Source organism: Styela clava, chromosome 11 (assembly GCF_964204865.1).
Source record: "Styela clava chromosome 11, kaStyClav1.hap1.2, whole genome shotgun sequence".
Lineage (NCBI taxonomy): Eukaryota > Metazoa > Chordata > Ascidiacea > Stolidobranchia > Styelidae > Styela > Styela clava.
The window spans coordinates 6,755,839-6,780,882 of NC_135260.1; the positions used below are offsets into that span (position 1 = coordinate 6,755,839).

Sequence of the window (25,044 nt, forward strand, 5' to 3'; positions counted from 1 at the left end):
TGAATTTATAGAATAATATGAAGTATTTGCTAGAAGCGAAGAAAAAATAAAATAATTCGGTTTAATTGATAATAATGGAAAACAAACATAACGCTATAACTTTCATATTTAGTTTTCCGGGTTGGATGACAATAAAAGCATCGTTTGATATTGTTATGCATCAGTGGAAGAAATAAACGGGAGACTAAGAGGGATTGGGATTTTGCATAATGCGAAGAAAATAACTTTTTTTATACTAACATTCTCAATAAACGTCTAATTTCTTCTGGTCGAAGTTTATTCCAATAAATAGTTTTAATCGATAATAAAAATCTTGAAGTGCGTCTACACAAGTACCTATGGCGTGGCGTATGTAGTCATTATAGGTTTAAGAAGGCTGCATACGCACACTCGTAACCGAATGGTGAAGTCAACTTAGTATATTAGGATAGGATTTACATACTTATCCCGGGGGAAAGAAAAGTCGATAAGACGGCTTAACCATATGGCGAACTACGCCCTCTCGTTCGGTTACCAGTCCATGTTGATTAGTTAGCCAGTTATTTGTTTGCAGAAGCATGGACTTTTGTGACTTCTTTCAAGAACCATAGTTTATCAGGTATCAGTACATTACCTCTGAGACTTTTTTGGCGCATATATAATTTTATAAAGAAAATGGTATGAGATTCAGTAAATCAGAAATAGCGAATCGTATGGCACCTCTTATGGATAAAGAGGTATCATTTAGAAACAGTGATATAGCTTTCAATTAATTTGTTTCAAAGTTATCATGTGGCCTTGTCTCTTGCTATTACACTTTCATCAAACTTTATCATTAATGTTGTTCCCTTGTGCCAGTGAGTTGTAACCTAAAATGAAAGGAAGGATCTGAATGAAGTGTTGGATTCATTCAAACATATCGCTGGCCTTGTTCGGAGCAAAAATTGTTGATAAGCATCGACACGAGATTACTAAAATTTTGCTCTCATGCCTTTTACTAAATGAGAGAGAGATTTATTATTTTGTCGACCGAAAAATACAGTCATCAATGCTGTAAAAAAGTAACAGCAATAAAATTGTTTTGGTATGGACAGGAGGAAGAGAAATAACATCCATTAAATCTCATTGAAAATTTTTGAAACGAGAAAGATGCAGAGGCAATTCACAATGACCAGCTGTAAAATCTACAACTATGATGATTCCAGCAAGCTTCTTTAACAAAGGCATCACTCATTCAATTTAACATGTATTTTATATTTGTTAGAGATAAAAGGGTAAGATGACAAGTGTGTTTCTAACACCACAACGCAGGACATACCCTAAGTCAGGGGTGCACAACACAAATGAGGACATGTGCCAAATTTTTCAAATTAATCTTGTCGCGTGCCACGCACTCCCGTAAAACAAACAAATTCCAATAATAATACATAATAACGAATATCTATTTATTGAAACAGTTTAATGTCCTGAAAAACTGCTGATTTTGATATAAACGTGATATTTTAATTTATATCATAAATAATTTTTTTTTTCAAAACCTTTCGCGTGCCACGTTTGAGCGTTTGGCGTGCCAAATTTGGCACGCGTGCCCCGTGTTGTGCACCCCTGCCCTAAGTTACATTTAAGCAATTAAATATGAATTACTTGATACACTTTGATTAAGATCTGAGCCAGTATCTAAAATCAGTCAGCCAGTAGTTTATTTGGTGCTCCTGAAGTATGCGCACCAAGATGTTGCATAACCTGAACCCTAACCTGATACACAACCTGAGTCAGGTTATGCGCCATCTTGGTGCGCATACTTCAGGAGGTCCGTTTATTTTTACACATGCCGAAAATATACATTGTGACGAGAGACGCGATACAGCCTTAATTCGCAATTCACCAAAATTTAGTTCTTTTACCTTTGCAGGGAAATTGGAATCATTTAATACAGCTTCTACAATTCCAGCAGCAAAAGCAGCACAATTGAGTGAACTCTAAAATTGAATGAAATATAATTCAACAACTTTATAAACGTGATATACTGTTAACACAAAAGTTGAATAAATTCTGATTTGAAAATAACATGGCCATTGAAAATGAAAAACAAGCTAAAGTGACTACTCTCATGTAGAGAAAACTTGGCGGTCCAGAAATGTGTGTACCAGTACAAAGGTAACTATTTTTGTTCGCCTACTTCACATCAAGTTGTGTCAAGGGACTGAAACCTATAAAATCTGAATAAAATCATGGCCAAACCCTAACCTGGTACACACACTACGGGAGTACCCAGAAATTTATTAAAAACGTAGTAGTATAACAGTGTAATATACTGGTAAAAAACACATTTGACTTTAGCTCCTGTGTTGAACAACTTAATTTAAAGTATTTAATTGAGACAACTCAGTGTTTTGTCCCTCTAATCATTTGCAAAAATTCGCAACTTGAAATGGCACTATCATCCTTGATAAAAAAAAAACTTCAAGAACGAATCATGTTAGCATGAAATAGAGAAAATGAATTTCTAGATATCCCAAACCTGAAATTACCAAAATATATTGCAAGTGGAAAATGTAATCAAAAAAAGGGCGCTTCAGAAGTGTGTGTACCAATATGGAGGTAACTGATTTTGTTTGCCCACTTTACATCAAGTTGTGTAAAGGGACTGAAACCTATGGGCAGGGGGTATATATATTCACTTGGCTAACACAGACAGTTCCCGAGCTCGTAATAGAACTAAAATCAGAATAAAATTACACCCCAACCCTACACATACTACGGAAGTACCAAAAAAAAGAAACAAAATCAAGTGAAATGAACATTTAATATACCTTGTCTCGAGGAACAGATATGTACTTTGCTATGATTGGTTCTTTTTCAATTATATAATAAGTTTTATCATCATCACTGGCTTGTTCAAGCTTGTCTGCTTCTTTACCAAAAAGTGCTTTCCATAGTGTTCCCTGGAATTTAGAAAATAAATAGAATCCAATTTTTCATGTTCATATTGTGTAAAGAGAACTTGATAAGACTGGTGGGATGGTGGAGGAGGCCGTAACTGAATAATGATTACATAAAGTATACTGTGACGACAGAGAGGTCAGGAACACTCAATAATTATCCCACAGGAGATTCAAAATTGCAAATCATCAAAGAGTAACCAATGGTATGGAGTAAAAAATGTAACATATTCCTAGCGCTTAGCATGATGTGTCAATAAATCAGTAACAGACATTTTTTCCACATACTTGTAAGTATGGATAGGCATGTGTCATACAATTGCATGGATTTACACTCAATAATATCAATGCTTATTCAATTTAAACCAAAGCAATGATGGAACACAACGACATATATCATGCCAGCCTCCATTGAGACTGTAAATAACACCCACACTCTTTCCTTATTATCTAAAAGGTGGCCTAGCAGTTAGCTGCCTCAACAGGTGTTTAATAAATTGGTTACGCTATATTATGCCAAAGAGAAAAGTCTAATGAAAATATTGTGGACGGGTTCAATACCAGTAGCTACATGTCAAAGGCAGTAAATTCACACGAAACAAAATTTACATGCAAACCGAGAGGTATTTTAAATACTATTTACTAGCATTTATATCATTTTGCCAACTTTCAACATTATTTGAGTAAGTAAAGCGCTACGATTAATATTGATTGTTATTGTTACATCATCAATAAGTCTCAAAAGAAGCAGTTTTTCAGTATCACCTAGCGAAATTAATTGTACCAACCTTTATAAAAAGTAAAATATTAAGAACTTTCGTTTCTCTTTTACTCGCTTTATCTCTAACAACCAGAAGATCAACCATTTGGGAACCGACAACATGTCCAAAATCTGCCAATTTCGTCTAAAAATAAAGCAGTTTCAGCTCTTTAAATTCACGAGGGAACATCCCACATTACAGCCAAAACCATCACCTGTAGTTCAGCGACAGATTTCACTCGATCTTGAGAATATTGAATCATTTCACTGAATAGTAAAGCAAATACACTCAAACAAACTTCTTGTCTTCCTTTACTCAGAGGTCTTTCAATAATTTGATTTTTGGATCTTTTGCTATGATCCATGTTCTGTATTTTAATCTACTATTATTCATAAAAAAGCTATAATATTAACACAAAACCAGTTGAAAACATTTGACAGCAGGTAATTATAGATTAGAATAAAAGTCAAGCGATGATAAAATATGAGGGATTTCTAGAGATGAAGGCACACTCTCAATAATATCATCAAGATAAAGATTGCCGATCTTTGTTGTTTATGGGAACTTATATTCCAGTTCATTGTTTACAGCCAGTGAGCCCAGCCCGGTGGTCCCTGGATTTTCAGAATTGCGCATCCACGGTATCATTATCTCATATCACCACTTTGTGTTGATAACGTTCATAAAATACTCTTATTTTCTCAATTTTAATTCAAACCAATCAAATATCTAAGTATATCAAGTAAAGGTCTTTACATCATTACATAAATAACGGACAAGCAGTTTTCTTCAGGAAGTTTATCATTTTCTTTGCTGAAACACATTAATGTAAAGCTACAGTTCCTCAACATTAACAGATCAAAAAGTTTTGTCATATTTTCAACATAAAATATAGATTTCAATCTGTACATTTTTACCAAAAAGTGGAACCCACAGAAAAATATTCTACCATGACCAAGTATAGTTCAACAAAAAACGACAACAAATTCAATCATTTATTGATCAATCATACTTGATGAATGCACAGATAATATCATAACATTTAAGTTGATCGGCAACCCAACACAATCATAATAGAAATAAGCAAACTCAGTCCAACAGTTGCGTAACCAGATTTCCGCAAATCCGACATTTCAAATCCTTTTCCAGTATCCCATGCAAGATGTCTCAGTCCATTAAGAGTGTGAAAAACTATAGGAAGAACAAGGCAAATTTTAAAGTCCATAATCGCCAAATAACCAATCCAAGTATCTCCCCAACTTTGAAATGATAATATAACTTCATCAAGATTTTTCGGAAGCAAAGGAGATGCGAATGCGAAGGCAGACACAGCACCAGCAAGAAAAATACCAGTTGCACGATGGGTGAGAGACATAGCTGATGTAACATGGTGGAGATTATATACTGTTATATGGGGCGACATAGGACGATTCAACGTTTTATTCTTGTTCCAAAATTCATCGATCTGCTCTTGTGCAGTCCCTGTTGATTTTGGAGCAACGTATCCAGAAAATGCAAGCGGCCTTGTCAATGCCAATATCCGTCCATGATTTCGTCCAATCTGAGACAGCAAAGCCATCTTAATCTAGGCTATATAACTATATATCAAAAAAACAATCAACTGAAAGAATTCAAGTTTTCATTCTACAACATCTAACAAAATAAAGTGTGTATTTGAGAAGTTGCAAACCTCACTCAAAAACAGAGTACAGTACTTTACGGACCCTAAGGCGCACCAATAAATTGCTTAGATTTGGGTTTAGTTCATATATAAGGCACACGGAACTATGCGGCATGCACTGGTACTGGATTTGAGTGTAGGAAATAAAGCATAGTGCACTATCTGATAATATGCCCACTGACTTATAGGGCGCACAATCGATTTTTGAGAAAAAGGGGATTCAAAGCGCGCCTTACGGTCCGTAAAATAACCTAAAGTATATTTTGAGTTATTAATATATTTATAATAATATTACATTCAATACATGAATATTATGACTATTTGATAAACTTAAATCATCAGCAAAGCATATTTTTACCATACTATTACATAGAGATTTTAAATATAAACAGTTTCTGCCATTAAGACAAACATTACTATAGCAGCCCACAGTTATTTATCGAACACGAAGCACTTCCAGTGTTGGTTAGACTCAAAAACATAAATAAATTTTATGTTTCAAATTAGCATGGTATTGATTTAAACTCTGTATTATAATTTTTCACCCTGTGCGATGAAATTTTTTGGGGAAATAAATAAAAATTTTTTAGGTTATGATATAACAGAGTTTATAAACACTAATGAATCCTCCTTCCAGTTTGATTGCAAGATCTTATTACCACTAAAAGTTACTAACATAAATAGTATGGAATTGAATTCTACCACAATAACACTAAGTTTGAAGATAAAGAAGATAATATCTTGATAAACACGACCACCATAGCTAAAAAGATAAAGATAAAAAAACAGTATGAAACATGAGTTAACACGGTATAAATAAGAAAATTGCCATACCAAGTTTGGCGATCCTGTAGTTTGTGTACCAGGTTAGGGTTAGGACATATTTTTATTCTAATTTCCCTATTTTAGTTCTATTATGAGTTCGGTGACTAGCCAAGTGACTCAGGTTTGTACCTGAAATTATGGCCTAACCTGGTGCAGATACTACGTTCCGGTGTCTGCCATCTTGGTTCGCATACTACATAAGTTTTAACTGATTCTGATATTAATGTTCAACAAACATATGGTAACTATTTTCAAGTTTACTGAAATTATAACTAAACACAAACCCAAATGAAATCAGATCATTTTGGCTACAGCAGCCTCGAGTTTTCCAATTCCTCTAACAATGCCATGCAAGGTCCAAGTATTATTGTCCAAATTCATGGTTTCTATGGAAACAGTACCTTTGTCTTGCTGTTCTTCCATTCCTCCAATGGCAAATAACTTATCTTCAAATATAGCCGCACTAAAAATGGACCGAGGTAAAACCATTCTTGCTATAATGGTCCAAGTGCCAACAGTGGGTACATAATACTCAACAGAGTTAGTGATTTTTCCTGGTTGAATTTCGCCTCCTAGAACATAAATTCGGCCACAATGGGAAACAGCCGTTGCATCTGCTCTTGGTCTGTTGAGTGGGCTGTTTTCTGAAAACCAAACTCCCATTGATGGATCAAACTTATCCATAGTATCAAGTATAATATTTTCTTTACCACGCCCTCCAATGCAATATAAAAAATCACCACAGCCAACGACAACGTGACCATATCTTGCAGTGGGCATGTTCCGCATACTAAGCCACACATTCTTAGAAGGATGGTAATATTCAGCAGAAGGGGATACAGTTGCACCATCACATTCAATCTTGCCACCTGTAACATAGATATGGTGCTTCAAAACTCCTGCTTCAATTTTAGAAATTCTTGTACAAGACAGATTTGCGATTCTACTCCAAACTCCCATTTTGTGTGTGCAGTTAAGACGATATGCCTCATCCCCCTTTAAAACGTAGATGAATTCTTCCAAGCATAAAGCAGTACAATTTTCGTACATGTTTTTTTCGGGGCCACGCATTTTGCACACTCTATGGGTGTTGATGTTATAAGCCTTAGTGGTGCATACTGAGCTATCAAACAAAATAACTGCAGGACACAAATCCCTTTTAGATATTCTTGAAACTAATTCATTTTCCAACAAAGATCTTGACTCGTCAAAAATGCTAAACAATGGTTCATTTCGAATTGTCTGCAAAAGAAAAGGGTTTGAAAGTCGACTTATATCGATGTACTGAAGAAGCACAGGAAATTCATTCGATCTAGACATGAAATCATGGTGTATCCAGTTGATGATTGCAAAGTAAGCGACAGTCGATGGTAAATCTATATTTCTAGGAGCTTTGAGAAAAAACAAAACATCAGTTTTATTCAATTTGAGAAATTCGTTTTCCACACTAATATCTGCAAAATGTTCCAATCCAAACTCTTCTGCAGCCTTTTTCAATCTTTCGTGTCCATGTTTAATTGCCAACTCTCGAGCAAAAAGGCATCGTTTCCCAGTCATAGCAGCAACAAGGTAATTAGCACATCTTTCAGCAATATCAGGTAGCTGCAATTTACTACAAGCTTCCCATAGAGGACAAACATTTTTATCTGTAACGTTTGCAGTTCCCGTATAAATAAACTCGATACATTGTTTTACAATATCTGGCTCAGTGTCTTCAATAGTTACTACTTCCTCTTTTTTATCTTCGGAAAAAAGATTCCGGAAATATTCTGAAGAGACAGCTAACAGATAACGATGTGCAAGATAAGTTTCTTTGCCAACAACAATAGTGACATCACAAAGAAGTCCTTCTTTTCGACTGCGGTTTAAAGATTTCAAGGTCTCTGCAGCATGTCTGATGACACGTATTTCATTTCCACTTATTTCAGTCATGTTTATTACCTATCTACAAATTACAGATATAATCTGGTAATAGACAAAAATGCATGATACATTAAAGCAAAAATGAACAAATTATAAAGCATAGAACCTGGCTTATTAATCTAACATCAAACAAATGACACGAAAAAATACAACATTTCAATAATGAAATCAGAAACAATCAATGTATTGATAAGATATGCAATCTAGTATCTATCCATGTAAATCTTTTTAGTTGCAAAACATATACATCAGATATTTTAATAGACCGGCAGCTATTGAAAAGAGTATCAAAAAATTTTGTTGAGTGAAATTCAAGTTATTATTATTCAGAATATCAAAGTTTGATAAATTAACTCTTCGATAATAATAAAACTATGATTTACATCGAATAGGATTTAGAAAATAATTTCGCTTCAAATGAGTTTGATCAGATTATTATAATTTAAAATACATTGTAATTCTTAAACTTTATATAAATCCACATTGGGACATCCTCAAACTATGGCTTGAATTATGATAGTCTGAAAATGATTAGATGACAATGTATCATAAAGTCAGCAATATAAGAATCAGGTTTTCATACATAATATTATAAAATTTCAAGACTTCAAGCAGACTGGAACATTCAAATTTCAAATTATTTGCATCTCAAATACCATTGACCAGAGCAATTAACCTATCATATAAATTTTATAAAAGTCTGCTAATAATCCTCATAAAACACACTCATAGAAGAGACGATTTCAAATGATTGAAAAGAAATCAAAAAGAAAAATCAAGTTGATAGCACGAAAAGCACAAAATATTTGTTTAAAAGAATAAGGATATACTTTGATAACAGATTTGAACATACAGACTCAAATTAATATTCACATTTCACAAACTGATAAATATAGAAAAGATATGATATGAAATCTGCATTAATTAAATGGAATCAATGTGAATTGAATAACTGTTTTTTAAATAGGTGATTCAGTGATAGGTTATTATTTGATTTTTTTATATCTGGAATATTATTTTTGAATAACAAGAATGGCATCTAATATTTTTGAAACGCTTGGCAAATATGATTTAACCGCACGAAAACTATCAATATTCAAAATAGTTTAAAATGTCCAAGTTTTTGAAGAACTTGACACATTGCCAGGTATTTAAATATAATGATCAAAAGTGTCACAAAACCCTAGATAATGATTATAAAAATAGTCATTTGAAATAGCGAAAAGATATTGCAGATTGAAGGAGACGAAAGTTTCGAAAGATTTTTTAATCAACCAGTGAAACGCTGCGTTGAATCTTCGATCGCTTTCTGCGGTCTTCGTTGTTGACCCTCCCCCTTTCTCCATAAAGTGATTTCTTGCTGCTTGAAATATCGACGTTCCTCTTCATCAATGAGGACAAGATTAAGAAGATAGCGAACAGAAAACTTTTTGTATATATCTCTCATTGTTGGAGTGAGGTTATATCCAGCAAGGAACAAACGAATTGGTATTGATTCCCCTTTGACAGGAGCTCCATCCATGATTTCATATTTTGCTATAGTTTCCTCGTCATGAAAAACGTTTGGTCCGCTGCCCATTGTTTCACGTTTGATAACATGGATTTCCATATGCTTTATCTTAACTCTCACGAGAAGGTAGTAAATCTTTCCAATGATTGCATCTTTGAGGTGATACTTCTGCTTATTATACTCAAACTCAATATGTAAACAATCTTCAATCCCGACCTCCATTTTTAGACTATTATTGTGCTCTGGATATGCACTCAACATGTGAACTACAATTTCAAGCTCTTTTGTTTGGTCAGTTAAACGTTTGCTAATGGTCACTCGTAGGAAATAACGAAGCCTTACATTAGGACTAGTGTAGGACTCGTAGGGCTTTTCGACATGAGGAAATTCAAAAGGATACGATTTGTTTTCAGTGAGAATCCCAGCTGGTGCGAGTTGCTTCACCAAATTGGTGAAATCATGTCGACTCGAACGGTCGTATAAAATCTCTATTTGACCAACCAGTTCCACTTTGATGCCTTTATGTTCTAATTTTCCACTTTTGATCCCCAAATTAACTGTTCCTGAAACTGTTTCTCCATCATAATAAACAAATAATGGTTCCTTATGATCTCCATGTTGTACTTTTTCACGTTTTTCAATCGCATCAAGGTTGATTTTAATATCGGCGCTTTGGCCTAAGCCGAAAAAACTCATAGTGATTGAAAATCTGTAAAACAATTAGCAAAAATATGCCTGATCACTGAATTACAAAAAAAGTACAACTGATAAATAAAAAACCCTTTAGACATAAATCCTAACGGGAAATTAAGTTAGAAAAAATAAAATTTGTTGAAATGATAAATCCAATAACTCAGATATTACAAATTACAATTACAAGCCTTGTGCAACGACACCAAAAGTCGAGCACTCAGATTAAAAAAAAAATCGATCAAACAGTTATGCAAATTTTGTAGTAATGAATTTACATCTTTTGACCAGTACAGGGTAGGGAATTGTCAAACTTAGCAAACGCTTGATTTTCCCCAAAAATTTGCCATATTCTACGATAAAAATTTTCGTTGTATCTTTCTACAGAGAGTTAAAATCCAGAAATTCTAGGGTTAGCATTGCTAGTTCAGAGTTCTTAGCCCTGCAGCGCGTAAGTCTGTAAGTTGATCGCAAACTGGTGACTGGGTAGGCCACCAAAAGATTTGAAGATAATGAAAGTTGAAAGAAAAACCTTGCTTGTGCATTAGTCTGGTATCGGTAGGGTGGCTTACCCACTTTGCGGCCACGACCTATTTGCGGCATCAACTCCATCGATCTAATTAGTGCCATAAAAATTAACGAACCGCGACGATATTTCTCACGCGTGATCGTCCATTTGTCCCTCATATCTCTGCAAATTACACTAAAATGCGGCCACAAACAAAAAAGTTACAACCGAAAACCCGACCAAAGAAAAAAAACGGACCATTTTTTCATGTCGCCAACTACCCATTGTCCCCTTAAAAAAACTTGAAAATCCATACAAATATAAGAGATAAAAAGATGAAACTTGGCAAGGGGATAGAACTGTGTTTCTTTTAACCATTTTTAAATTTTCGCGTTTCTACATTTAAAGGAGGGGGAATAGGGGTGCGCATTTCCAATACGTCGATAATATCTTTGAAGACCGATTTGCGACCACCGTGTTTGTGTCTGTTTGATTGCTGTGATGCGGTGCTTTGTATATAATTTGACAAGTTTTGTTCGAAATCACCGTGTTCTTAAAATATAAGACAGTCAGAAATGCAATTAGAAGCCCAATTTTTTCACGCATGGCTGCGTATGCCCTAGTCTTGACGCAGCAGAAAGGATGTTCGAGGCTTGAAATCCGTGGTCGCACACTGGTTGTTCGGTCGCAAATACGCCTTCCGAGTGTCATACTTTGGTGGTTTGTATAGCTTCAACCCCTGGTCGTAGAAAGTTAATTCGAGGTTTAGCGTGTAGAATAAATGCCAATGCACCTACGGTGAAAAAATAATTGTTTTATAGTGGTTTGAATGAAATCGTCTGCATACTTGCTACACCACCCTAGTTGTTCAAATAACTAGACTGCGTTACCGATACCATAGGCCGGGTCTCATGTAGTTTCGTACCTAATCCACTTCTAGTGTGAGTAGCATAACAATTTTTTGAAATATCAATCCAAACCCTCACCTGACTACGGTACGCCATCTAAAAATTACCGGTACGTCACAGTGACGTAATAGAGCTCTTCAGAGCCATAGCGGTACCGGGTACCGGTACTTGCATTTTCCTTACACAGTTACATCTACCACTGTACCACCTGACCTTCGGCCACGCTAACCAGCGGCATGAAAAATTAGCTTTCCCAAATATACTGTAATATATATAATATAACACTGAGGTTTAAACACAGCACAACACAAGTCCGGCTTTTTCTTCGGTAGCGATTGCCACAAAGCACGTGACCTGAGTAGCAAATCTGAAAATGCGACACAACTTAGCCAGTGACCTACAAAACTACCGCCCGTGGACTGGCAGAAAAGAAAGCAAATGCTATTCCACAGTTCTTCATTCCAAAAACGTGCAAAGGAAACGGAAAAAGTAAAGCAAATCTTCGCACGTTAATGTGGCACCGGTATCTAAAACACACCAACTATACCCCCGCCCCAATGCCAATGATATTTATGATAAAAGGTGCAAATTTTGCATCGTAATCACTTGCTCGGACACAACCAAAAACAAGTAAAACATGAATGATTTATATATATATATATATATATATAAGAAATCGACGATACAATCTCGACAAAAAGATGTCTATCAATGATGCATCCCTTGGAGTTGGATGGATAGTCACATTGGTAATACGAACGTGGCAGTGACAGAAGTGGAATGTAAAGACATATTTCCTGGTCATACACCTCACGGAATGCGACGATAAATCAACAGGCTTACATAAGAACACCAGCGAATGTTATGGCAAAAGTCTAATATCAAGATACTACAAAGAAAAAATCAATATTAGTCTTCAGCAACATGTGCAGGAGAGCCTCGACATCTACATTCTACACCAAAATGAGAATGCAATGACCGGAAGAAGAAAAAACAAGAGAGCAATGCTCAAATAAATAAACACGAAAGCCAAAACGAAATATTTCACCCACAATTTTCCCCAAAATAATATCGTCGACGAATCTGAAACTAGTACAATTGTACTGGTATAGGTGCTGGGCATGTCTCAGCTTTACCGAGTCCTGTGACGATGATACGTCTAGTGCCAACGTGAATTATGATAGGATTTCGCCTACATATTTATCCCGGGGGAGATGAAAGCCGCTAAATCGGCTTAAGCGTATGGCGATCCACGACCTCTCGTTAGGTTACCAGTCCTTGTCGGGTATGCGATTAGTTAGCCAGTTATATGTTTCGGTGACCGTACATTTGAACCCATACATTTGCACCCGTGTATCCGCGAGTTAAATCTATACGAAGGTGCTGAAATCCATATTAACAGTAGTTTACCCATCGCAAGCGTAAATATAAATTTTATCTCATATGAGCTTACCCGCGTAACTGCGCGTATGGGATTGTTTACGTCGTTCTACGCGCATTTCCGTCGAAAAAATTTATTTTTTTTGCATTGAGGGTGGTCTGTGCAGTAATAATGAGAGCTGTGACGTCATCAAAATCGGTAATTGAAGCGTTGAACATGATAATTCTGTAAATAAAATTGTGAATTTCAGAGTAATAACCATTTATGCTATAATAGTCGTTTCGGTATTGTTATGTTGGGAAAAACTTGACGAAAACGTTGAAGAAAAAATTAATTAATTTGGAATTAATTATTAACCCTCTAGTGTACACAGACTTTCTCAAGGTCCAATTTTTTTTTTAGAAATTTTTTTGCATAAATTTTTTTTTTCGGAGGAGTGTGTTTTAAAGATATATTGCCGAATAGAACTCTAGCACACGCTTTTAAAAAGCCAAGAGTGAAGCTTCAGGGCTTAATGGTTGACAAAAAAAATAATTTTAAAATTGCCCATGCAAAATGGCATGGGCTCAGGTCGCTGGGAGGGTGAACTTTGCTATTCGTACAAGATCTGATTGTAATTCACCAGTTGTGTGTTCAAGAGCAACCTTTCCACTTGTGAATGACTGAACGACCCATATTAGAGAACTAAGATTCTGATATTCAACATCCGGAAAATAGGCTCTGAAGTTGTTTAGTAGTAGCACATCAAGATGCTTACTGTGTTTCCCCGAAAATAAGACAGGGTCTTATTTCAATTTAAAAATTCTCTAAAATTATCACTAGTACTTATTTTTGGGGATGCCTTTTATTTTCATTTGTCAAAAACAAAATTACAAAGTATAAAGTTACGAGATTTTTAAATATACTTACTCACTTTTTATTTGAAATAACTGCTAAATATAGATTATAATCTTTTTAAACGTGTATATATATGTCTTGCTATCGAATAGTTAAAAAAAAGTTTGTGCTATCGACTAGGACTAGGTCTTATTTTAAGGAGAGGGCCTATATTGAAATCATTCAAAAATTCAGGCTAGGTCTTATTTTCGGGGAAACACGGTGTGTATGATTGATCCCCTCTTGGTTTTCATGTCTGCAGACATGACAAACGCATGCGTTTCAATTTTCCCAATATTAAGTCTCAATGAAATATTTCAGACATTCAAAATCGGAAAAACACATTTTCCTGCATATTTTTCTGGTACATTATCCTGCCACAATTACATTTTAAAAGAATCAATCTTGCTACTAGCTTCAAAAATATCACATCCTTTCTCCTAGATAATTTTAACTGATTAATGATTTTAAATATGGTTGTTAGATGAGACAATTTTGCAAGGCGAAAGATTTCTTTAAAAAACTAGCAGCCACCGAAAGTTTTTCCTGGGTTAGAAGCATATCGTGTCCGTGTGATAGTGTTACTTTACAACTCTTTGGTAAAATTGTCTTGTATTGAAACGCTTGGTCACTGTGAATAAAATGTTGATCCCATTCAATCAATCAATCAATCAATCTTTTTTGTTATCGCAGAATTGTCGAATTTGAAAATTGACTTTGTTGTTGTGTGATTGGGATAGTCTTTTTTCCACATCAACTTTCGCCGCTGATACCTTTGCTATTTGCCAACATGTCGTCACCCGTGTACTGTACTATGTACTCTTATGTATCACAGTATTGACGCGAATATATTTTATGCAATGTTCTAAATATAGATGTTCTGAACGACCTTTTTACAAAACAATATCAATGGCTTCAAAAAACGTTGATCATTTGAATAACCAGGAAAAATGTCAGATACATTTTAGTTCGTTGTTCATTAATATTTGAATTGTGATTAAAGTAAATAATATCTCAATAAACTTAAGAAGACAGCGAATAATGTTTGGCGAAGCATTTTGCTATCTGTTCCGTTCTGTTGTTTCGAAACGTTTGTCAACGAAGTCATTAACAATGTGTGTTTATGTGGGACTTTCTAAACAACCTCTACTCAATGAGAAATATACTTCGATTCCCCTTTTTAAAATTCAAATATAATGAATTGCGCCATGTTTTGCTAATATACAGAAGGCGTTCACGAGATATGGCGTAATCTTCAGACAAAGGCGTAAAGAATGTCACGCGATACGCCTGAATGTTGACGAACAATGATAACAGACCATGTCTGGTTTCACTAGAATGTTGGTGTTTTTGAATCCCAAACAGAGATAAATAATTTCAGACATTCTAACCTTATTTAAATGTAATTTAGCAACCTATTGTCCTCTATGCACAGTGAGATTTCTTGTCACATAAACCGTACAAGTTTGATTGTCTACTTTTATCTTCGAAGATAGAAATTCTGTATAGGGGGTCGACTCATTTATTACTGCGCATATTATGAATTGAACCCAAAAACTTCCCCTGGTAGTTTCACAAGGTATTCGAAATCACGATATACCTGATCGAACTCGACGTGGTTATAGTGGCAACTATATTAGAGGACGTTTCGAGCCACGGTGTTCTATTTCTTGGTATCTTCTGAGAAAGCTATATACGTGAAATGATAATGTCAGTAAAACTAATATTGGTGCTGTGTGGCGTCGCTACTGCAATTCAGGATTTGTCAAGTAAGTGAAAGTTTGAACTGAACGAGACACAAACATTCTTTCAGAGCGGTGGTTTCCACTTTTTTTGGTGGAGTGGAATACTTATGAAACATTCCATAAGTCCGAGGAAACCTGTACAATTAATTATCAGTAAATTTGATTTTATTCGTTATTTATTGAATGAAAACCACTGCTTTATGGTATATTATTGGAAGTTTGTTGAAGCATTCTAGGAACACATCGCCGGATGAGAACAGACGGGGCCTAAGTCACATTTTTGGAAAATTGACTTTTTTCAATATTTTGGGGGTTTAAGCCATGCTCTACAAGATGGTGGTCTTGAAATCCTGAATTTCTTAATAATAAAAATTTTAGCTGGACTTAGGACTAAAATATTTAAGAACAGAATGGGCCTAAGTCCAGCTTAAATTTTTATTATTGAGAAATTCAGGATTTCAAGACCACCACCTTGTAGAGCATGGCTCAAAACCCCAAAATAGGGAAAAAAGATAGTCCTAAGTTCCAATATGATGGGCATGAACATCAGAAATGGAATGTCCGAAACTTACATCCCTGAAAATTTGTTCAGTGCAACTTAGGCCTAAGTCACCTTGTTTTACCTTGCATCCCATACAAAAAATTTCAGAAGTTGTTGAGAACAGAATGGGCCAAAATCCCTTATGGGGGTAAAAAAGCAGGAAGGAATTGAAGCTGAAGTGCCAAAAAATATTGATTATTGAAAATATTCTCATCCACATTAAAATAACCAGAGCTCAGGACTTTACTAATTGTGAATATCTGGGAATTCAAAAATAAAAAATTGTTTTTTGCGTTTTTCTCAAAACTCAAAATTGTGACTTAGGCCTATTCCGTTCTCATCCGGCGACATCTATTACCTAAAAATAACTATTGATGTTTTCTTATTGAATATAAATTTATATTTTAATGATAAGGTCTTGGAGTTTTGTTTTGAGAGTGAAATATTTGAGTATATATATGATTTGTAAGAGATTCGGAATTACGCATCAATATTTTGTATTTTATGAATGAATATAAATTTTAAGAGTTGACGGCGGCGAAAACTCAACGTGATTCATCGTGCGCCAACTTCTGTTACAGAGAGTTAACAGATTATCAAAATGCTTCCCATGCTTCCGAAAAATAAAATAACTTATACCATACCCGACATGGACTGGTAACCGGACGAGAGGCCGTGGTTCGCCATATGGTTAAGCCGTATTATCGGCTTCCTTTTCCCACCGGGATAAATATGTAAATCTTATCCTGTCTTAATTTTTAGAATTACAATGTACACTACAAGGCGAACGATGTGTTTTACCCTTTATGCATCAAGGAATTCAATACATGCACTGTGCTATCTCCGACAGAGTACTGTGGTGTCCATCACGCGCAAAACCAGAAGGGAAATATGAACTGGATATTTGCACCTTTTGTGAAGGTGAGAAAGAGTAAATATCCTACTCTACTTTAAAAACAAGTATTTGCTTTGAAATCATTTCAAAACGTCGTCTATGGCGAATAAAATAGCCAAGGGCGTAACGTTAAAAAAAAGGCACTCCAGAAATGTGTGTACCAATATGAAGGTAACTCATTTTATTCGCTTACTTTACATCAAGTTGTATAAAGGAACTGAAACCAATGGATATGGGGTATATTCACTTGGCTAACACAGACAGTCCCTGAACTCGAGATAGAACTAAAATAGGGAAAGTCGGAATAAAATTACGGCTAACCCTAACCTGGTGCGGGAGTACCAAAGAATTGACCGGCATTTTACAAGTATCACAGACTCAACATCTGAAACCTTCCGATAAACAACTCACGTCCATTTCCATACTTGAGATGTCACACATTGGCAGCACCCAATAGTCTCTTCCTAGAATAGTTGTATGTAAACATGTCTATAGCAGAGATATGTGGGTGAATATATAACCATTCTTTATCTTTATTACTCATACTGAAGTACTGGGAGTCACATTTGTGACTGCCGTTTTAAAGTATATATAATTAATTTCCAACCTATTTTATGGCAACCTTTTCTGGAGCATTAAACACAGAGGCATTTTTTGATGATAGAATTCGTTAGTTTGATTTTTGTTACAGCGCCATCTGTCTGCTATATAAGGGCAGACGAATTGCCTCTGCATTCGTGGAAACTAGACTGCCCGGGAGGATGTTTTAACATATCGAAGCGAATGTGGAGTTCGACAAACGATAATGATATTGTCAGATACTCCGTGGACTCGTTTGTTTGTGCAGCTGCCATTATGGAAAGAAAAATTAACGGTAAAGTGATTCCCCTTTTCATAATCAACGTCCCACTTTATACTTTTCCCCTCCCCTCCTTCGTTTTTTTTTGTGATAGGAAGACAGAGCTTCATATTTTAGATATTTCAAAATATCTCTCTATATATCTATATGACAGGTGCGATTGGCGGCACAGTTCTTATTAAGAAGTCGAGTCAGAAGCTGGAGAAAGTCGTGGACGACAACGCAAAATCATGGCTGAAGCTCGAAGACAAACTGGCGCCTCTTTTTTCTTTTGCAGGTATATTTTCAATCTATCGAGTTTGTATTTTGCTCAAAGTAAATTATAATGTTTGACACCTACAACCTGCAAAATATTTTACAAATTTGTCGTTGTTCCTACAGGCTTATACAGGAGACGTATTTTTACGTACCATCCCATGGAAATTATTGCTTGTTCCACGTCACCCGTGGGGATGGAAATCCTGTGGCCAGCCATTGATCTGTATGCATTCCTCATTACAATTATCTGTCCCCTTTACCCACTGGGTTCGAATGGTAAGAACAAATGTATAAAATGCTTTTTATTCCAGACCCTGGAAAACAAACACCGATACCACGACTTCTGTTTTCAAATCAAAAAGACGTCAGAGTTGTGAGCAAAGGAAGGTGAGAAATTTTTAGTTTACTTCTTCCGCATGTTGAGAAATGGCCCATTCAAACATGACGTCATACTTTCCATGAATCCGGGAACCCGCGAGTAGCGGCGCTGAATCGAATTACAATTGTTCTGATATAGTATAGTCTGCCATTTGATATCTTTCAATTTTATATCTGTTTGCTTTGGGTTTGTTTTCGCCAGCCTGCTTTCGACTGTGGATATCACACCCTATTTATCGAAGGTTATACTGAACAGTTGTTTACTTTCCATTATACTATAGAGAGGTGACCGCCGAGGAGGAAGTTTTAAATTCTTCTCTTAAATTCGCTTGTTGAAGTAATAAATTAAAAACTTTTTTGAAGTTGACATTTTTAACCATGTTCGATATTTTCCTAGTGTGGAAGTTCTGGTGAAAAATCAGAAGAACGTTGTTGCTATCGCTTTGGATTCAGCTAGAAATATTCTATATTGGAGCGACGTGGAGGCGATGAAAATATTCAGGTTAACAATATTTAAAAGCGATAGTTACAAGAAATTGTGTTGTGGTAGTACATATGCATACTGTCTGAAAGCACATAATTGATCATAAAAAGAATAAATCAGAAAAGACCTTACAGAGATGTTGATAGAATTGATAATAATGGAAGCTCCCATTATAAAACTCGCAAATATAAGAATGGTGACAACGAATAAAAAATAAAATTTCCGCGATATTTCGCTTGATTGATTTTTGATCCTATACCAAATATTGAAATACTAATCTCATACGATATTTCTCCCATTTTTGGATCAACTGAAGAATCTCTCTCCGGACCCGTCTGGGGAGGAGATTCTTCAGCTGGACTCACCCTTTGGGTCTTAGTTGGGGTGGAGATTTTTCAGTTGATCCCGTTTTCCAACTAAAGAATATCCCCCTCCCCCAACCCACCTAAGCCGATAATACCAGTTTATTCTTTAATTTACCTGGTAAATACCAGCTGATCCTTCATTTGATCTGGACTAATTATTTGATAGGGTTATGGGTTAGATGGTTAGTTCGGGTGGAGATTCTACAGTTTTTGAGGGAAATGCAACATTTCAAATATTCGATTCATTTCATTTAGAGGAAATCTCACCGCATCAGAAGGCGGAAAACAAGTACAAGCAATGTCTTCCCTCATAGTAAAGGTGAAATTACTGTTCTTTCTGTTTATGCTAGAACGTTAACTACTACTGACTCATTTAAAACATCTACAGGATATCTTCGTTATCAACGTCTTGCAAATATATTTGGGCGAGATTATATTTCTCCACTTCAAATTAAGTGGAATTTAATCTGTTTTCATGATCTAAAATCTAAATGACCCGAGGCTGAGGTGCTTCAAGTCTTGGGACAATCTGTATTTACTAACGCACAATTAGATCGGTGGTCGGCGGAACTTTGCTCAAATATCACCCAATTTGGTTGGGGATCAGTGAGCGTTTCCTTGTTTTAAGCAAACTTCTTATGGAAAATTATTTTGTGAACTCCTTCGCAATCTAAGGTTGACGATAATTGTTTCCTAATAACTTGAATTACATGCCACCGTTAATACGAACCCGGAAAAACCTAGGCTACCACCTTGTTTGAAATCATGTTTGAGCCTAAATTTGTCGTTATCGCCATCAAAATAAGCACTATGCACTGGTTTGCTGACTATGTCTCAGAAACTGAATTTCTTGACCCATAATGTTGTCTTTAAATTGGTCGCATCTTTTTCTCTCTCGTTTCATTATAAATCGCACTGGTTTAATTTTAGCGACCCGATGGATTGGCGTATGATTGGATCCACAAGTTGCTTTTCTGGTCGGACGCAGATCTACATACAGTTAGTGTTTCGACTGATCTCGGAAATTATCCCAAGACATTGATTAATAGACCTGCAAGTTATGTGCCGAGAGATATAGCATTGGATCCGAAAAGGGGGTTTGTACAATTGTTGCCAGATATGAAAATGTTTAACCAATAAATGAGAGTAGTCAAATTACGTTTTCAACTAAGGTAGTTGAAGTAAGCATACAGCCATTTTGACCATTTTCAAACGGCTTCACTTGCATTAGATTCTTGAGTAAATCGCCACACATTTTTATTCACGCATATGGCATTGATATGTACCAACAGCTCATTGTAAATTTGCGTTAGTACATTTGCGTATTGACTATTATAGTATATATATATATAACTGAAGAATATACCGTTTGCCAATTATCATATCTCATTCGTGTATATAGTTTATTCGTGCATTAGAATTACGTGAAACTGTTTCTTTAGTTAACATTAGTTGTGACTGCCGATTTACTTGAGTGGACTAATGACAGAATCACAACATCACAACTAAGATCAGAATTATATAAGCTCGTTTTCACATTAGAGTAGGCATTTGCGGAGGCTTTGGACAGCTTTTTTGACTTTGACCAAGTTTCTGGTGGCGTCCGTAACAAAAATTCGTAATATAGACCATTCTAGTATTTATTCATTCACTTGCTTTGGACAAATGGTCAGAACGTACACACGAAAAATCCAACTATAGAATTGACGCGGAAGAATATATAGTGAGGTTGCAGTTTACAAATGAATTATTTTTCAGGTACATGTACGTTACAGACTGGGGGGACAATGCTAAGATAGAGAAATGTCATATGAGTGGAATAGATACCTGTCTCACTGTTGTCGGTCATGATATAAAATGGCCGAACGGAATTGCTTTAGGTATGATGGAAAGTTGGATACTTCCAAAGTATGTGAAGTAAACCAAGATGGCAAGGACTGGAACTTAGTATGTGTACCAGGTTAGGGTTAGTCCATAACTTCAGGTACAAATACTACGAGAGTCACTTGGCTAGTCTCCGAACTCGTATATTAGAACTGAAATAGGGAAAACTGGGATAAAGAGATGGCCTAACCCTTTTCCTGGTACACATACTACGTTCCGGTGTCCACCATCTTGGTTCACATACTTCGGGAGTATCAAATAGTTGTTGTTAACCACATATTTCCAGTTTGAATAACTTTATAAATAATTCATTCCTAGATATAGAAAATGATTTGATATACTGGGTTGATGCTCATATGAATTCCATATCAGTCGCAACATCAGATGGAGACTTCAGACGTGAACTTGTCGCATCAAAGCATGTTGTAAAACATCCGTATTCTGTGATGCTCCATGGTAGTAGATGTAAGTACTTGCAATTCAAATTGAATATAAAAATAAATAGACATATTCTGTTAAAAGGGATTGGTCAGGCGGGAAAAGCGATGGCTGACCAACAATTCAAGCAGCGAAGTATTGACTTATTTTTAGAAAACAAAACTCAATTTATTTATTATTTTTTTTTTTTTTTTTTTTTTAAAAAGCACTTCGCAAAATATTTTTCTCAGTATATTGGACAGATTGGGATCGAGGCATTTTGAGCGTCGATAAAGAAACAGGAGTTGATGTTCATTTGCATTTCATGGATTTAACAAGGCCAACTGGAATCGCGTTGTATGACGCTGAGTTGCAACATAATTGTAAGTCAAAATGTCATGTTTATGATATTTAGCGGAAGTGAACATGATTTAATTATTATCTTGCCAATATTTCAAGACTCGCATCCAAAACGTGATCTCCCTGATACTAATCCACAGACAGTTTAGATGCCCCACAAGTATCTCGCTAATAAGTTTATTTATTTTCTTACTCTACGATACTTTCATTTCATCTATTGCATTTATATTCCAGTGTTTAGGTATAAATTCGAATGTTGTTATGTATCAGTGAGCGTCGCGGTAGAGCCCGATACGCCGGTTATGGAGTTCACTCTGCAGACTGACTTTTTGGTTTTTATCTTACTGTTTAAATTCCAATCCGAAATTATTTTCTACTCACTCCAGCTTCCTTTATTACTAATAATCGTATTTATATTTTGCGTTGTGCATAAAAATATCATTTTCCTTATAACTAGGCGATACCATATATATCTGAAGCTAAAACCAGGACAGTGTAGATTTGGCAAGCCAACGTTGGTTTGATTCCGAGGCTTAGTGACAATTTAACATTTTTCAAACCATTCTGGGTAGATTATAGACATCAAAATTAGCTGTAAATTTTAGCTGTAAAACTTTCGGCATATTAATGATTCAACGACGGTGCAGTTGGGTGTTGAATTGACGTATACTTCGGTTCATACTTCATATCAAAACTATGATATAACAATTTATCTCGCTCTATCGGAACTGGTAAAGCGAGGTGCGAATCAGTGGTTAATCGACTGCCTCTGTTAAAAAGATGTATTAATATCAAATAAAGAAATATGTCTCGGCTAAACGGGGGCGTATGGCAAGCGTATTTATAATAGTAGTAATTAATTTAGATTTGAACCATTGTGAAAGATCGCCATGCAAGTACCTGTGTCTCCCAACGCCTATTGGATTTGAATGTGCATGTCCTGACGGATATGAACCTATATCTAGAGATGAATCTGATTGCAAAGTAAAACCGTCACTCGTGGATGAGAAAAATGTAAGTTGTTTAAATATGATTTTGACAATTCGAAATGTTTCACAATTTGAGAATATTGTAGACTCGTAGACCTTGTCGCCAAATTGCAAATTGATTAACTTGATTTTACAGGTGCTTGAAAACGTTATCGAGACAACTGAATTCACCTACGACGTGAAATCGGAGTTTGATGAAGAGAAACAGGTAAAAATCTCATATGATCAACTGCGATAAATTTACCCTGATATAAACTCAGTTCAATATGAGAGAACCTTAATGATCTTTGTGATAAAGTTAGGCATACCATATATCTGGAACAAAAAACCGGGACAGTGCGGATCGGACTAACTTTGGCTCCATTCTAAAGCTAAGTAATATCTGTAACTTCTATCATATCTTTGCAGTAGATACCGGGCATTAAATTACCTATAAATTAATTTTACGCGCAGTCGCCAAACATTATTTATAAAAGCAGTCAATTTTTTGAACATTTCAATAACCGACATAAGAGAGACACGGAAGGATGTTGAATTCAGTTTTAAGATAAATGGGCCGCAAATCCTATGTCGGTCTCGTAAAGGCTCGTTTCAGTTTTATTTTTTAGTTTGAAAAAAACATTATTGCCATTCGTCTTTCTACGCGTCCATTTGGCATTTTGATAATTTATTGACAGGCCAGTTAACATTGTGTGTCAAATTATCGCAATTAACATAATTATAATACCTATACCACAACAAAACAGCAGTTATCTCTCCCTCTGTTAACTAGTGAATCAGAGATAAATTGGATGCTTCCGTTAAGAAAATAACTTTGTGATAATATTATATAAAAAAATGCTTTGACTGCCACGCTACATACCGCGACAGCTTATCAAAACCGAGACTGTCCCGGCTAAACCGGGACGTATGGTAAGCGTAGATATAGTCGATGCACCCAGATAGTTACATCTGCAACGTATATCAATATTTAGGTATTACGTGTATAGTTTGAAATTTCCTCATATTAATTTTCAGAGAGATAAGAAGGGAAGAGCGGCTTACGAAGATTTGTAATCTAGTATTATGAAGACGCGGATAATCCTTTAGCCACAGCAATTTACAATTATTATGTAAAATGATTGGACTCCCTATGCAGTATATTTTGTATTTTTACGTAATAATGGTGTTTACTTGACTTTCCACTTGTCTAGAGATGTTTGGTCTGACAGACCCGCAAATAATTCATGTATAACATAGTGTTGTAAAGAGTCTGTCTGAACTCATTCATTTTCAAGATATATAAAAATCTGGAGAATATAAACGACGAATAGATTGACTTTTACTTAGTTTAAAGTTATTAGGTTACGACTACATTTCTTGTTTAATTCTTTCATCGTCGTATTTCCACAGGCTGGAATATACACGATCACATTTCATCAGTTATGTATGTTTCACTTTAGCAATTATGTGTATCCAAGTTCATAGTTATTGGACTATTTTTGATTAATATTTGTTTTTGTTTTATTGTATTGAACACTTTCAAGCGGTCTCACCTTTTGCATATGTAATGAGTGATAATCAAACTTTTTTTTAAATTGTCGATTGGATGCAGATGGGTGAAATGCAACATACAGTTTCTTGATTAAATATGCTCGCCAGTTCTGCAGAACACCCAGAAATTACCGCTTGCTGCAAAGCAATGCATGAGAATATATGAGAGACCAATAGTCAGATGACAAGTAGCGAACTTTATTGCAGCAGCAAAAAGCCGGATTGGTCAGATAATTACATCCTGCACCCGCTGCCCTAACTCTCTCTACCCTCCATCCGAGGCCCTATCTCCCTCAGCCTTCCTATTCTTCACCCGCTGCCCTGCCTCCCTCAACCCACCTATCCTCCACCC

General features: G+C 35.6%; 5 protein-coding genes across 5 annotated transcripts; 1 reads left to right on the forward strand and 4 right to left on the reverse strand.

Moving 5' to 3' along the window:
• Positions 1-259: 259 nt before the first annotated feature.
• On the reverse strand, positions 260-4,049 carry LOC120348125 (trafficking protein particle complex subunit 5-like). The gene is made up of 5 exons (XM_039418249.2): positions 3,897-4,049; positions 3,710-3,826; positions 2,793-2,924; positions 1,884-1,958; positions 260-848 (listed from the first exon to the last, which is right to left on the reverse strand). Exons 1-5 carry the CDS (start codon positions 4,044-4,046, stop codon positions 768-770), a joined length of 555 nt encoding a protein of 184 aa, XP_039274183.2. The 5' UTR covers positions 4,047-4,049; the 3' UTR covers positions 260-767.
• Positions 4,050-4,082: 33 nt separating this feature from the next.
• Positions 4,083-5,267, reverse strand: LOC120348126 (succinate dehydrogenase cytochrome b560 subunit, mitochondrial-like). Its single transcript, XM_039418250.2, has one exon. It carries the CDS (start codon positions 5,259-5,261, stop codon positions 4,725-4,727), a length of 537 nt encoding a protein of 178 aa, XP_039274184.1. The 5' UTR covers positions 5,262-5,267; the 3' UTR covers positions 4,083-4,724.
• Positions 5,268-5,280: 13 nt separating this feature from the next.
• On the reverse strand, positions 5,281-8,131 carry LOC120348123 (kelch-like protein 26). The gene has a single exon (XM_039418247.2). It carries the CDS (start codon positions 8,118-8,120, stop codon positions 6,483-6,485), a length of 1,638 nt encoding a protein of 545 aa, XP_039274181.2. The 5' UTR covers positions 8,121-8,131; the 3' UTR covers positions 5,281-6,482.
• Positions 8,132-8,152: 21 nt separating this feature from the next.
• Positions 8,153-10,581, reverse strand: LOC120348124 (vacuolar protein sorting-associated protein 26B-like). The gene has a single exon (XM_039418248.2). It carries the CDS (start codon positions 10,315-10,317, stop codon positions 9,382-9,384), a length of 936 nt encoding a protein of 311 aa, XP_039274182.1. The 5' UTR covers positions 10,318-10,581; the 3' UTR covers positions 8,153-9,381.
• A 5,013-nt stretch (positions 10,582-15,594) lies between these two features.
• Positions 15,595-24,736, forward strand: LOC144429716 (low-density lipoprotein receptor-like). Its single transcript, XM_078117900.1, has 14 exons — positions 15,595-15,753; positions 17,033-17,191; positions 17,857-18,039; positions 18,179-18,301; positions 18,594-18,669; positions 19,058-19,162; positions 19,765-19,828; positions 20,440-20,606; positions 21,268-21,389; positions 21,712-21,858; positions 22,062-22,193; positions 23,036-23,184; positions 23,296-23,367; positions 24,177-24,736. The coding sequence occupies exons 1-14, from the start codon at positions 15,687-15,689 to the stop codon at positions 24,213-24,215; spliced, it is 1,605 nt and encodes a 534-aa protein (XP_077974026.1). The 5' UTR covers positions 15,595-15,686; the 3' UTR covers positions 24,216-24,736.
• The last annotated feature ends 308 nt before the right edge of the window (positions 24,737-25,044 follow it).